General features: G+C 29.5%; 1 protein-coding gene across 2 annotated transcripts in view; it reads right to left on the bottom strand.

The window, feature by feature from the left end:
* The window catches only part of Dennd1b (DENN domain containing 1B), a 238,633-nt gene that overhangs the window by 86,958 nt on the left and 137,871 nt on the right, over window positions 1–13,804 (bottom strand). For both annotated transcript variants that reach the window (XM_047520713.1, XM_047520714.1), the window contains 2 exons: window positions 10,708–10,753; window positions 5,698–5,799 (listed from right to left, as the gene is read on the bottom strand). In XM_047520713.1, coding sequence (XP_047376669.1) covers window positions 5,698–5,799; window positions 10,708–10,753 — 148 coding nt within the window. The remainder of the gene's footprint in view (window positions 1–5,697; window positions 5,800–10,707; window positions 10,754–13,804) is intronic.

Raw genomic sequence — 13,804 nt, 5'->3', positions numbered from 1 at the left:
ATGGGCAGATAGCAGGTGCTTGACAAATACTTGTTCAATGAATGAATGATTGAATGAGTGGTGAAACAAACACATTAACAATCCGTTGAGGCATACCTTTACATTTATTCCTCTTGTTTACTTGAGCAGAATATCTATGATGGGCACCAAGAACACAATTCATTTAAAAGTTTACCAAGTCATGATATAAGCAAAATTGGGGAACAACTACTGTGACAGTGCTCTGACTATCACACACAAAAGAGTTTCTTGAATATGGAAAAGTAAACAATTTAAAGGACTACGATAAGTCTTATCTTGGAAATATCTTGGAAATAATTTTAAAAGTCAAAAGTCAAAGTTTACCTTTTTAAAAAATATTAGCTCTAAGAACAGAGAGAAGCATGCTATTAAGGTAATATGGGAGGGATGGGCTGTGGGCAATAGAAGAAGGCTGGATAATTAATTTGAAATGAAAAGTCATGAGGATGCCAAAGACTTCATGAGCATTTAAAATCACTAAAAGTAGCAAACAATAAATCAACTTTAGAAATGGCAAAAGTACAGAGACATGAAAGGGGGAATTACTAAAGCCTGGTGGGAGGGACAGCTTGCCTCATTCACTTGAGAGAAAATAACAAAGATCTTTGAAATGTTTGAAAGTACATTTAAGGCTTCAGAGGTTTTTTATTTTTGTTTTTACACTTAAGGCTTATATTCTTAAAATATACACCAAAAGAAGGGTAGGAAAATAGTCAAATATATAATATTTTACCTACAAACATGCAGACAAAAAGCCTATTTTTAAATATCACATCTCTGAAAATAACCATTTATACAAGAATGGTGACTTTCCACAGACACTTCATTAGTGTACAGAAGTACAATCATACCCTCACAAGACAGTCTCCTTTTCCAAAGACAGGAAATAAAATGTACTCATAAACAAAAAAGTATATTTCAAATATGCTTCCAGGTTTCTTCTTTTATTTATTATGAAAGTCAAATGAAAATATCCTTATAAAATATTCTAAGAGATGACTGTAAACAGGGACTTTACAAGCAAACTTTTAATAAGGGCAATTATGTTTCCCTTCAACAATCATTTAATGAATGCCTACTATTTACAGAGTACTGCATCAAGGCTGTGTGGCAGGGGCAAGGCATAACCAGATGCCTGGATTCTAAAGCTAGGGGCTCAGAGCTCGTGCATGAACACACTTCAGAGGAAAACTGAAAGCAGTATTTTCTCCTGAAGTCTTCTCTGTAAACCAAATAAAATGTTTTCCAAACTCTGCTATAAGCTGAATAAAATTATTCTTTCTAACATGGCCACCCCAGAAATCTGTTAGGGACTTCACTTACCATTAAGCATGATAAGGATTATAGCAGAGCTGAGGCAAACCTGGAACTAATATAATATTCTCTGGGGCCTTTTTTTTCTTTATAATGTATATTATGACATTTAACATGTTAAACCTTCATGTTAAATTAGAGGAAATATTCAATGAATTAAACATATCTATTGACAACTTGCATGGTCATAAGGGGTCAGTACATACTTCAATGGTTTTGGAAAAGGTGATTTAAAAATTCTCTGAAATAATCAATTCTTTTTCAAACTTATTCCCAAATAAGTGTAGATATCCAAAAATGTTATTTAAAATGAAAGTTTTAGTTGTTTTCTCTAGTGCTTTAGGTTTTTAGTAATTTGGGGTGATCTGGAGTAAGTTATGTCTTTCCTTTTGCTATCACATTAAACCATTAACATATTTCTTCAGATAATACTTAAAGGCTTCACTATAACACGTATGGCATTTAAGATAAGACCAATTTATATAATTAGGTCTTTGTAATATTTTAGTTATCAAAAATTCTTTTTACCAAACATAGTTATTCTATCACTGGGGTATACAGTGAATCGTATAGTAACTCCTAAATGCACTATATTTTCAATATACTCTCATGATAGAAAATAGAAAATAATTTTTCCAATAGTATTAATATATAAGATGAGAATGAAATTTTTAGAACAATCTGAAAACCTTAAATCAAATAGATCATATTGATTTTCTTTAACAATATAACAATGGTAAATAAGCTTTGATATTAAATTTCAAATGACCATTTATTACACTATTTATCACATTTATCTGAAAGGGACATAGTCAAGTATTTGGAGCATATGACTGATGATCAACCTATATACATTAAATCAGATGCACCATTAACTGTATATTTTGTGTGCCTTGATTTTCTTGTCTAAAATAAAGATAAGCATTTTGATCAATAACATAGTACATTATTTTTTAAAACCTAATGAGATAAAATAATTTAAAGAAAATTAAGAAATATAAGTAAATTAATTTGCCTGTTGTAATGATAGCCTAATACATAAAACTTTTTCAGATGTCAATTCTAACCTACTTCTCTCTTTGGGAGTTAATTTACAATTGTTTACCTTAATTGTTTTGAGTACAGATTTCCTGAATCTTATTGTAATTCTAATCATTAGCTTAATTTTCCAATAAGTGGGTTACACAAGTTAGTATTTCTGAAATAGCCCCAATCTCCAAAATACTTTTTAAAATGTTGATGATAAAAATTAAAATGAACAGTAATGCCTTGGAAATATACCATTTTAAATTGTTATGTAATTGAAATGAAATTTGTATGTATATTTGAAATGGGAGGTTTCAATAATCTATTTTCTTAAATTAAAATTAACTCATTTGAGATTTCAAATGTTATATTTAATTCAACTAGCTCCTTTTTCCCACTTTTAAAAACATACAATAACCCTAACTATGATTGATAGTAGTTTAGCCCTAAATTTTACATTTCTATTTCAAAACATTCAGACTATATATGTTCAAAGATGTCTACATGATATCACCACCAAAAAATGAGTCATAATATGTTCATAGATAAAAAAGTATGAAAACATATTTTAATATAGCTAATGCCTTTAAGTTATTCCATGTAATAATCAATATTACTAAAATCACTGTATAAAAATATTTGTATGTGTATGTGTTAATGATACAAATCTATAGTGAAATGATGAAATAAAAAAACAAGTGTTCTTGTCAGAAGACAGGAAGAGATGTTTTTTCCTCCTCCCTCAAGGAAAACAAAGGATTCCTGAAAGCTTTGCCCTGATTTATTTTTCCAATTTTAAATACCTTAAGAGTAGCGGAACTGCTACTGGCATGGTAGTATTTCTAACAGTCAATAAATCTAAAATATTATGTGTGAATATTGGAATGAAGCCATTAAGAAGATTACAGCATGCAACACAGCAGAGGGTCCACAGGAAAAAAGAACTAGTAATTCAGGACAACTGTGACCACTGACCTTTGAACAGCCAAGACCACTGGTCAATCTGACACAATAATAGAGTGCACATGCATAGAAAGTCATCTAGCCTGTAAGTATAATTTAAATGCTTTGGTGGATGATTTTAAAAGGCCCTCCATTTAAAACTCAGTCAACTTATTAAACAATCAAACAATACCAATACTAATGTTTTTCAGGCTTCAAATACATACTATTAATTCAAATTACACATAGAAATTCAGTAAAATCATTTGTGATTTTAACACAACTCATTAGAAACATTTGCCATTTTAAAACTATGCTGTGATACTTCATCATATTTCCTATGGAGCTATGAGAGACAGGTTAAACAATCACCTTAAATATTTTTAGAAAATTACTCGAACTTTAAAATTTTTTATACTTTCAACATATGATCCTGGCTCTGTTGCAGAACAATTTTCATTTATCCAACCTGCAAATTGTCTGTAAGTCTGTGGCCTTCGGTTTCAAGCATTTTTATAATCAATCTACCACACCATGCAGTGTTCCTTTTGACCTATTTTAAATACTACATTTTGTTTAGTTATAATGTTGTTCATGAGTAGACTACACAATGATCTATCATCTTTTATATTTTTATGTTTAAGACTCATGTTTGTACTTTCGTGAATACTATTTGTCATCCTCATCTATTTAAATAAATGTCTTAATTATCAAACCAATTTTGTACTTCTCAATTTTAAAAAAGCAGGGTTCTTCTCAAAGAATCATCTCACTGAAGCTGACTATAAAATTTTTAATATCATATATAAAAAAAACTGAATTTCTTTCTCTTTCCTTTTTCTCTTTTATAAACAATCCTTTCTCCATAGAGCATTAACAGTAGGAGATACGTACACATAGGAAAACAATTCTTAAAAGTTTGGATTCTATTTTTTATAATTATTTCTCCATTCATTGAAGAATACTTTGATGGGATTCTAAATGAATAACTAATCATTTCTAGCAGTTTCTGAAAAATTTTATAATGAGACCATCTAGTTATAATGAGCTGAAAAGATAATTGTTCATTGGCCTGGGTGTGGATGTGTTCAAACAGCATGAATTTTCACTAGAGTTAAAATAAAATAGTTCAGAGTAACGCACCTCAAGGTCAGCAAGCATTTTAGTTTATTTATGGTCATAAATAATCTGACTTGGACTTTGAAATAATATTTTTCCTATCACTAACCAGAAGAACAATCAAGGCTAGTATGGCTATATATTTGGAATTTGGAATTTTTAAATCCTTAATAATGGATTTCAAAGCACTTATGATTTACAGAAAAATATATTATGAAGGGTTTTTAATTCCCAAATTTTAATATACTTGAAAAGATGCTTTGTGTTTTTTAAAAAGAGGAGTTATTTTAACTTAGAACTAAAACATAAGGATGTTTTTAAGTAGCCCATTAAATAAAACATATACAGAAATAGTACTCATTTGCATTTTTGCCCTACACTAAGGAATACAAAGGCCAAAAAATGTACTTTTGGAGACTATTTAACATGAAATACAGAATATGTCCCATTATAAGCTGCAGACACAAATGCACATGCACACAAACCCTCTGCAAGATCAAAGACCAAAAGAGAACTGGCACTTAATTTATCAGCCTTTACAGACAAAAGACAGTTTTCGTCATTTCAAAAGGATCAGATGTCTTTTATGACAAACTGCGTTTGCAGTTTAATTTACAAATAGAATTCTAAGTAAGCAGTCTTTGCTCTGCCAAAGCAAATGACAAACAGTGTAGGTTTTCATTCTTGCGGCCCTCAGCAGGATAGAAAAGATTAAAATAAAACTGAAATAATTTAGAGAAAACAAATAAATGTTTCAGAAAGTTGAGGGAGATCAAAGCCAGAATTTTCTGACCCCAACTGTACAAGCATTTCTTATTATATTGACCAGTGCCATCAGATCATTAATTAAAAGGAAAAGCGCTGGCAGGTGGCAGGGAAGCAAAAGCCGATAATTGGCCCCCTTCTTCTTCTTGCCTTCAAAAACTCTCTCATTCTTTTGCAAGACATGCCACTAGGCAGACAGAAATGCCTACTTTGTAATATAATGATTAAGATGAGATGAAGAGACTTACGTTTAAAGAAACTCTGCCTAATGAATGCATCTAGCTTTTTAATTATGATCGTACTTTTACAATAAGGAATATGATGTCCCATTCAACATCTCCTCAACTGCCAAAAGGTAAAAATGCTAAAAATAGAACTACATTGATTCCTCTCACACCACCTGCACACACCCAACCCTTTTATTTAAGATAAAAAGTGAGAAAATAACTCTTAACTCAAGGGTCCAGGAGAAAACACATATATTCCCCACAAAATATCCTTCAGACTTACCACATCGCTTGGCAGGTTGCTCAAGTCATTAAATGGTGATTCTAAGGTATTTGTGTCAACATTTAACATAACCACATCTTCCAATGATTTGGTTTTCACTCTCTGTTTAAAAAACACATATGAAAAAGACTTAATATATTTTCCATACAAAACTATATACTTTTGGTGTTTTTTGGAAACACCAAAATATTATCTTAATGCAATAGGCTTGGAATTTTTTTTAAAAAAATCCTACATCACAAAAGAATATAAACAACTTTGTCTTCTGAGAAAGGAAGTTTGACTGCTATCCATTCAAAATATTTTGTTGAAATGCTTAAAGTACCGTATTTGCTCATCTAATATTAAATTAATTTAATTACCAAAGAGATACTGCAACAAAATCCTATTATAAAATTGGCACACTTACATCATAAAAACCTTTAATATTTAAGATTCATCAATTGAATATCAATCCCATGATACAGTAAATTGTACCCAGCTCCATACCTATGTTCAGCATAAATCATACTGAAGTGACAACATAAACGAGTATGACTGCAGTATTGATCTGCATTTTAAATTAATAAACATTTTCTTTACATTTCCATACCAGTAGATATGTTTTGATGATGAGGACTGAAAGTGGCTTAAGAGAAAATAATAGAGGAGAGTAAGCTGGAACTTATTGCTAGCAATATTCCTCACATGAATGTAAAGAATGAAATTTAATAGCCTATCAGATTGACTATTTTATTTGTCTTAATTATTTAAAAGTTTTAGTCAAAATAGTCAACATATCTCAATATGTTCACAAATTATAGTAAATTACACTTTTATCAAACTTTTTAATCTTAAAGGAAATATTTATGGTTCACTTGTCCTATTTAAATCAACAAATAACTTTAAAAAACACTGATTTCTATTTGTCTGATTAAATTATAGCAAATAGTATTATTCCTCAATGATAAGTAATGTGCTCATTAAGGAAATAAATCCACAAATTTAGAATTCCATAATTTTATAGGTCAACTAATAACAAATCAATAAAAAAATTCTGTGTAGTATTTTTAAAGTTTCATTGTAGAGTAAGAATAATTTTGGAAAATTATTATTTAAATATCTTACATTTTAAATTGGCTCAATCAATTATTTTGTTTTAAATTGGTTATGACTTAAATTTCTCTGATCTATTAAAGAATTTCAAATCTCTGCACATTTGGTAGAATGTTAAATCTGCTAGGGAAACTAACAGCCTAAGGTAAGGAATTCATGATTTAAGAGAGGTATAATGTCTATGTAAGGTATGGATTCTTGGGAGATACACTATTCTAAACATCTATCTCGTAAAAGACATTGTATTATGAAGTAAGACTTAAAAGATGGCCACTTCTAAGATACAGGGAACTGTTTCTGGTTATACTATAGATATTACTTCAAAAAAATTTATAAATACACTCATTTCCTTTTCTTTCTACATATACTACAAGAGGTTTAAATATAGAAATATGTGTTTACTCATAAATTAACTGTAGTATAAATATAATAAACTTTTGTAAGCAAATACATATTATATTGATGTACTTATAGTAATGGTATTTGGATAAAGTATGTTATAACTATAATATATGTCTTCATTTTTAAGTTCATTTTATACCAGAGACCATATAAATAATCTGGAAGGCCTGATATATATTTTGAGGAATAAAATTAGTTTTTTAAAATAGCACAGGATAGTGGCAACGTGCCCCAAAATGTTTTGTAATAACATACTGAAGTCTAAGTAAACTGGCATTAATATGAAATACATACTTTTATCAAAATTGCTTTTAGTTTTATGAAGTCAGATAATAGATGCCTACTGAATTTTTTTCAAGGAACTAATCAATGGAAAAAAAAAAAAAAACCCATGATGCAGGCTACTCGTGAAGATGAGGCAGGAGGATTATGAGTTCCAGGCTAGCCTGGGCAACAGGGTCTGAGAAAGACTCTATCTCAAAGAGAAAATTAAAAAAATTTAAAAAGAATGGAAAACTGTATTCATTTATAATTAAGAAACTGAGAGCCCCTAATATTGGAATAATTTGGAAGGAAGGAAGAAAATTAGTATTTTTAAAAGAAAATCTGGAATAGTATCAGTATGTTAACTATTTTTTTCTCTCCAAACTCAAGCAATTTTTTTCTAAATGGGAATGTAAAAATCAAATGTTACCTCTTTATCTGCCTCATATTTTTATATCTTATAAAGTTATGATATATAAAATTAAAGGTGAGAAAACATGAAACATTCTTTTTCTTCAAAAATAAGAAAATAATACTGAACAGAGACTGAAAGGTCTATTAAGAAAACAGTAAGGTGTTAAAGTAAGTTAAGTCTTTTTCATGCCCTCTATTTAACCCTTCTGCACATGTGGATACAAATGTACACTATACACATTAATGCAAAGAAATTATATCATGGCAGCAAACATATGACCTTATGAAACTGGAACAACATGTCATTTATAGTCCTTTGTAAAATGAAAGAAGTTAAGACAACCCTCATATTTGTAGTTTTATCCTTAATCACTTTTACATGTCTTAGTCTGCTTTGAGATCATCCCTGAACTTTAGTTTTCAGGAAGAACAAAATATCTTTTTCCTTTATAATGGAAGCATTTTATATTTCAAGAAGAGACTTTTTGCCATCCTTTACTCATGGTTACATAAAAATAATTGAAAAGATTTCAAATAGCATTAAAATCATGTTTTGGAATAACTATATTTGGAAGTTTTTATAAAACTGGTAATGTGTAGAAACTGTCTTAAACAAGAAAGGAAAAAGGTTACTTTGATTCTTCCTTGAAAAAATTAATTGTAACTACTAAATAAAATGCAAAAAAGTACTCATTTCAGTCTAACATATTAACTATGTAAGTAGTTATATTCATATTTTAATTATAAATTATTTATTATAAAATAAGCACAAAAGATAGAAATTTTAGTTGAAAAGTCCAATAATGACATAGTAAGAATGGAATTGCAACATATAATATCATTGTGTAATACATTAAGAAAAAGTTACTAAATGATACCCAACTGGTTTAAAAGGATTCCTCAAGTTCCAAGTATATCTTCTCAATTACTATTAAACCAGATATACCAAATATAGCTGACTATTAAGGCACTTGAATAAACCTGGTGAATAAAAACTACAATTTCAACCAACCTAACTGTGGCTCTAAATATTCTCGTTTAATAATAGAAAACTATTTAAAGTTAGAATGCACTATTTTTTGAAGATATTTCAAAAAAGCAAACAATTCTTAAATTTTCTCTTTAAAAAAGTACTAACTTTCTTTATACATGACCAATAAATACATGATGCGATTGAACACTTAAAACATGTACCCTTTCTATATTAGTTTAGGAAAGCCAAGTTGTTTTGAAAACTGATATAGAATATTATGGAAAAAACAATAAAATATCAATAGGTACTATCAACAACTTTAAGTATTTGGTGTCTGTATAAATAAATAGAAAAATTAAGTATCATATTACATTCATTAAATACAAGAAGACAGTAATATGAAAATGCACACTAATATGCACACTATATGAAAATCAAATTTGATTATTTCTCTAAGAAAAACAAAAATCTAAACATGATTAGATTTGTACCAAGTCAAGCTACTGGTCAGGGCTGGGGATAAAGCTCAGTGGTAGAGAACTTACTTATCATATGCAAAGCCCTGGGTTCAATCCCTAGCACTTCAAAAACAAAAACAAATAAATGAAAAAAACTGATAAAATGCTAGTGATATATTCCATGATCTAATACCAGACTGAATACCTATATTCATCTATTCCACATACTTTGTTTTTTTCCACTGAAAATACCTTAGCTTATAAGAATAAAGTTTCATAAAAATGAATAAAATACAAGAAATCATAGTTATCAACCCAAACTTCAATATTAAAAAAACAAATCAAACCTAGTAAAAATTCATTAAAATGTATTTGCTATTAATGATGAAGTAAATGAAAAATACTGCCTAGCATTTTGCAAAAAGAAAATAAATGCCCCCAAAATAGAGCTCAGGTGTAATTCTGCAGGGACATTACTCTCTCATGTGATCCTTGAGAATTTTAAAATATATCAATAGAATCTTCTTTGATCAAAGGACTGACAGTATACTTATTAACAGCAACTAAGAAAACCACACCTAACTCATTAGTTTAATTAGAAATAAGATTAAATTGTGGATCTGTACAATCAGCCAAAAGAGAAAATTATTTGAATAAAACTGAAATCATCCAGCATAATGATTCCATTCAACTGACTCAAATTTTCCACTTTCATAATGGTTTTGCTTATGTTTTTAGATGCTAATCTTCTAAAAAGTCTGCTCTGGAATCACTGATTCAGGTTCAAGGACTTTGATGTTTAAGTAGTTTCACTATAAGGATAACTTAAATCACAGAAATAATTTTGAAATGATCTGATGACAGCTAAAAAAAAATCCTAAATTTTCATCCCCTAACAGGACTGAAAATCAAAATATAAAAAGAAGCTATGTTCTAATTTAAAAGTTTGTTACTAGTGTGTCAAAATCACATTTTGAAAAAGCATAGTGATAAACTAAAAATGAAGTTTTAAAAATAAGAACATTTCATTTTATGAGCCACAAATATGTAAATTTTAGTTTTTAAAATATAGTTCCAAGAGATACAAATGATATCAAGTTGCCATAAAGAAAAGTGATTCATCAAGGATTAAAGTTTTTAGTATTTAAAACTTACCATATAACTTCTACCAAATATAACCTACTTTCATGGGTTTCATGCCACTAAAAATGTTAATTTAGTATATGAATTTAAATGAAATTATTTCAATGCTACCTTTTTAAAATGATCATTTAAGTATAACCTAAATATGAACCTAGTCACTGCTTGGTATTATTCATTTGATAATCTTTCAAACAAAACTATTTTAACTATTATTTTTAATGAGTTAATTTTATCACTATCTCATTTCTGAAAGATACTCACCTCTATGAGGCTGGAGTGTATTCCAATCAGGTATGGCATTGGGGCACTAAATTAAAAATATATATATGTATAGATTCATATAGTTTGTTAAAACTGAAACAACAATATAAGTAATTCAAATGCTTAAAAAATTAAATTTACTAAATGCTCAGTTCCAGCATAGCACATTCTATATTCAAAATTATTCAATATATAAAACTCAAATTTAATCCTACAGGTCATTAATATTTAAATTAAGGTTGGTTTATATAAAAGTCACAAAATCATTTATAATTAAGAGTTATAATGCCTAAAAAGCATTTTTTAGTATGAAGAATATCAGGGCCTAGGCCATAGTCTGAGTTGAATCTTTTCCATATACCTCATAGCAAATATATCCTAAGTAATCATCAAATTTATTACATTTTGCACATATTTTCTCAATTAGATACTTGTTTCTGTGATTTTTCTTAATGTCTTTATTATTTCATACATACTATGTCTCCAAATATTTATTCAGTCAGTCAGTCACATAGTCGTCAAATATTTATTGAGACTTAATGTGTGCCAGGCAGTGTTCTGGAAGTAGAGGTGCAAAAAATAAACAAGTTCCTCCCCTAATGTTCTCTCTTCCCTCATGTATATCACCTTTAATTTAAGTTTATAAATTCAAATTTATTTCACTTTTGGTGTAATGAATATAAAAATTTTAGTAAATTAAAAATACTCAAATACAACAAGGATTTTGTACTAATTAATTCAACACCTGATATTTGGAGGTACCAGGCCCTGGGGCTGGGGCTTGGGAATAAACAATATGGCTGGAATGTGTTTCCTTATGAATCTTATACCTTAGCAGAAATGCAAACATTAAATAACTTTTAATATATAAAATCTATGTTACTAGTAATTTTTCAGGAAATACAAGAAGGAAATTATTCAAATTGACATTTCAAACTAAATTATTATCTAACAGGAAAACATAAGAATGTATAGATGTCTACAAAAGTGACAGAAGATAGGTGAACAAATAACTATTTAAAAATAAAACATTTTGGCAATTCTTTTACGGACATCTTTCTACTTTATAAATGCAAACCTTTTCTATTAAGACAAACAGATAATCCTCTTTCTCAAAGGATTTGCATAATTTCCTAAACATGACTGCCATTATTAAAAGAGCTGTCCAAACTCCTGTGTATTCACTTTTCTACTGAGAAACAGTAATAGATAAAACAAACAGGCACTTTGACAGAATCAGAGATTTCAAAGTAATCTCAGAAAGTTCTAAGTTTATTTAAGGATGGCTAAACACTAACATATACTTCCAGAATTCCCAAAAACAAAATTGTTGAAGTTCTTTGTTTCTCAATAGCCTGTACATTCTAGTTCATTACTTATTATTGTACTACATTCTAATTCCCAGTTGTCTTTGCCTTTTGTAGCTTTGTTCCTTTCTATTCTTTTTAATTTTTATGTAACAGACCATCTGGAATTGATCTGATATTCTGGATACTTCATTTAACTGAAAGTTGAGAACTATTTATAGGTCTCGATATCCTTAAGACCTAACAGATTTTCTTCTGTCAAAAGGAAATAGGAGGAACAAATGTGAACTATTCTACTTTTACTTAAATAGGGGAAGGTCAGTTGCTTCCTAATTCAAGTTTTCATCCCTGGGACTCCACAGATAACCAAAAAAAAAGTACATCACTGTTCTGGGACCCCACAACCAAGTTTGGGCCACTGTCACTAAATAAGGTGGGTAAAACACAAGATCTTTTTATGTTAAGCCCTCCAAACATCCAAAATAGTATAAAATTATTAGCGTTACCAAGAAAGCTTCCAATTCACCCCAGGTTAGGATATCCTACCCACAAGATGTATAATACAGAAAGTCCATGGTATGTTAAGTTCCAAAACACATTTTAATAGAACAGTGTTCACTGGATGGACCACAGTTTTATAAAATGAAAGCCCAACCTGCTAAGTAATCTACGAAAATTCTAAGAAATATACCTAGAAAAACACTTTTTAAAGTTTATGAAGGCTATTTATCTTTCGAGATACAAATAACAAACATATAAACTGTAAAGATAGAATTAAAAATTCAGTGAAAAGCTCCTATGCAGAGGAGCTAATAATAAAGTAACTCAACACTTTTTATAATAATAATATAATTAAAAACTTACTTATGGGATCACTAGGTAGAGCTCCATGTTTTTTTTTTCTAATTTTAAATAAAACTCAAAAATACAGATGTTTGAGGCATAAACATCATTAATCTATGACATAAATTTTCCAAAATAATTATGATGTTTTTCAGAATATAGCATTATTTGAATAGGTGTTTCTTTCCCACCTTTTCACAGCAGATTGTGTACATCCTAAAACAAAATAAGCCAAATCTCACAGAAAGAAATTTTGCAATCCTAGCTGAAATTTCCTAATTAAATTAGGGTGTTAATAAGTCAGGAAGAGATCCTTGGCAACACAGATGTTAACATCCATGTGCAACACTGTCCCAGTTCTTTCCATCAGTGAAGTTATTTTGAAAAGACAGGATACAGAAGGTTCTATTATGAATGCTGTTTCTTTTTGGAAGAAACTAATCTTCACTCAAATATAGCCTTTCTTTTGTTTTACATTTTCTTAACAAAGAGACTACCCATAACTACAATAACAATCTATTGGGGTAGTATGAAGATTGTAATCTTCCATTTTTAAAAAACGGATCCTGATCCCTTAGAAGTTAAATCCAATCATTTCATAGAAGAGTCAGACAGATGAGCTAAATGAAAAGATTGACTTAACCATACCCTGAACAAACAACAATTTACTTTTACTACTCCTAGAGTCATAACACCTCTTAAGCATTTATGAACTCAGATAGCTTATCAGTGTCTGGCAACATCATCAACTTGCCACATTAAAGTTCTCTTACTTTGGTTGATTAAGGGAAAAATGCAGATGGTGCCACTTTCTCCTAGGAATCATCCTAACCTGCCAGGGATGATTCTCCCTATACATTCCCATGCATGGTTCTTTTGTATGTCTCCAGAATAAGACTTAAAATATTTTAGTATTACTCTGGGCTCTGTGTGTTTGTGTGTGTACA

This window comes from Sciurus carolinensis, chromosome 12 (genome assembly GCF_902686445.1).
Source record: "Sciurus carolinensis chromosome 12, mSciCar1.2, whole genome shotgun sequence".
Classification (NCBI taxonomy): Eukaryota; Metazoa; Chordata; class Mammalia; order Rodentia; family Sciuridae; genus Sciurus; species Sciurus carolinensis.
Note: the sequence above shows the minus strand (reverse complement) of the source record. Positions and strands in the feature narration are given on the sequence as shown.